This window comes from Monopterus albus, unplaced genomic scaffold, assembly GCF_001952655.1.
Source record: "Monopterus albus unplaced genomic scaffold, M_albus_1.0 scaffold889.1, whole genome shotgun sequence".
Classification (NCBI taxonomy): Eukaryota; Metazoa; Chordata; class Actinopteri; order Synbranchiformes; family Synbranchidae; genus Monopterus; species Monopterus albus.
In genome coordinates, this window is record NW_018128769.1 from 24 (window position 1) to 1,083 (window position 1,060).

Consider the following 1,060-nt stretch of genomic DNA (forward strand, 5'->3'; position numbering starts at 1 on the left):
TTTAGTTTTACACATGTTAAAATGTAAATGTGAATTTAGTTTTTTTTATGGAAGTACATCGAGTATGGTAATCTTGTTTTGATTTCATGATACAAGTTATGTTAAGTGATAACAGTACCTGTGAGATGATGTGATATCATTATGTTAATAAATTCTGTTAGGAGCACAGTGAGACGTCAGACCACAAACCTTTGTCTCTCGTCTTTTGTTGTATTAAACAGGATCAATACTCTGTATTCACGTCACCCCAGCTGGGACCTGTAACACTTGTCTTGGTCAACAGTTCTTTTGCGCTGTAATGTAATAATTTATTCTAAACCATTTACTTCTTTTAACAGGTGTGAAGTGTGAACAGCTGACACAGCCAGCCTCTGTGACTGTGCAGCCAGGTCAACGTCTGACCATCACCTGTCAGGTCTCTTATTCTGTGAGCAGCTACTGGACAGCTTGGATCAGACAGACTGCAGGGAAAGGACTGGAGTGGATTGGAAGTGCATCTTCTGGCTCTACAACACACCACAAAGATTCACTCAAAAACAAGTTCAGCATCTCCACAGAATCTTCCAGCAAAACAGTGACTCTAAATGGACAGAATGTGCAGCCTGAAGACACTGCTGTGTATTACTGTGCCAGAGACCCACAGTAACACAAACCATCAGTAGACCTGACCAAAAACCTTCAGAGCCTGAACATTTGTAACATGAAGCCACCAGAGGAGGAGCCCTCAGACCACTGATGATTTCAAAAGCTGTTTGTATGTTATTTACAGCAGAGACACTTCTGCTGGAAGACTGATTATAAAAGGACAGAATGTGTCAGTCTGTAGTGATACAAACCACCAACAGACCTTCACAATACCCAGAAACACACGACATGTATTTTTAACAAAAATATTTGTGTTGTAAAAAAGTTTTTATATAATGTTCCAGTGTTTTCCATTTCAGCTCACAAACAGGTTGGTTTTAGTTTATTTATCATTAATGTAGTCAGTTTATGTAGGGTTTGGATAGGGCACAACACATCAACTCTGTTTGGCCAAAGGTCAAAGATTATGTCAGGA

At 39.4% G+C, this 1,060-nt stretch overlaps 1 gene segment (V, D, J or C); it reads left to right on the top strand.

Moving 5' to 3' along the window:
• Positions 1-338: 338 nt before the first annotated feature.
• LOC109953636 (immunoglobulin heavy variable 3-53-like) lies at positions 339-646 on the top strand (the record flags this gene model as incomplete). The annotated part of the segment is given in 1 exon segment: positions 339-646. A coding segment is annotated over 1 exon segment (308 nt), but the record flags the coding sequence as incomplete, so codon positions are not given.
• Positions 647-1,060: the final 414 nt, after the last annotated feature.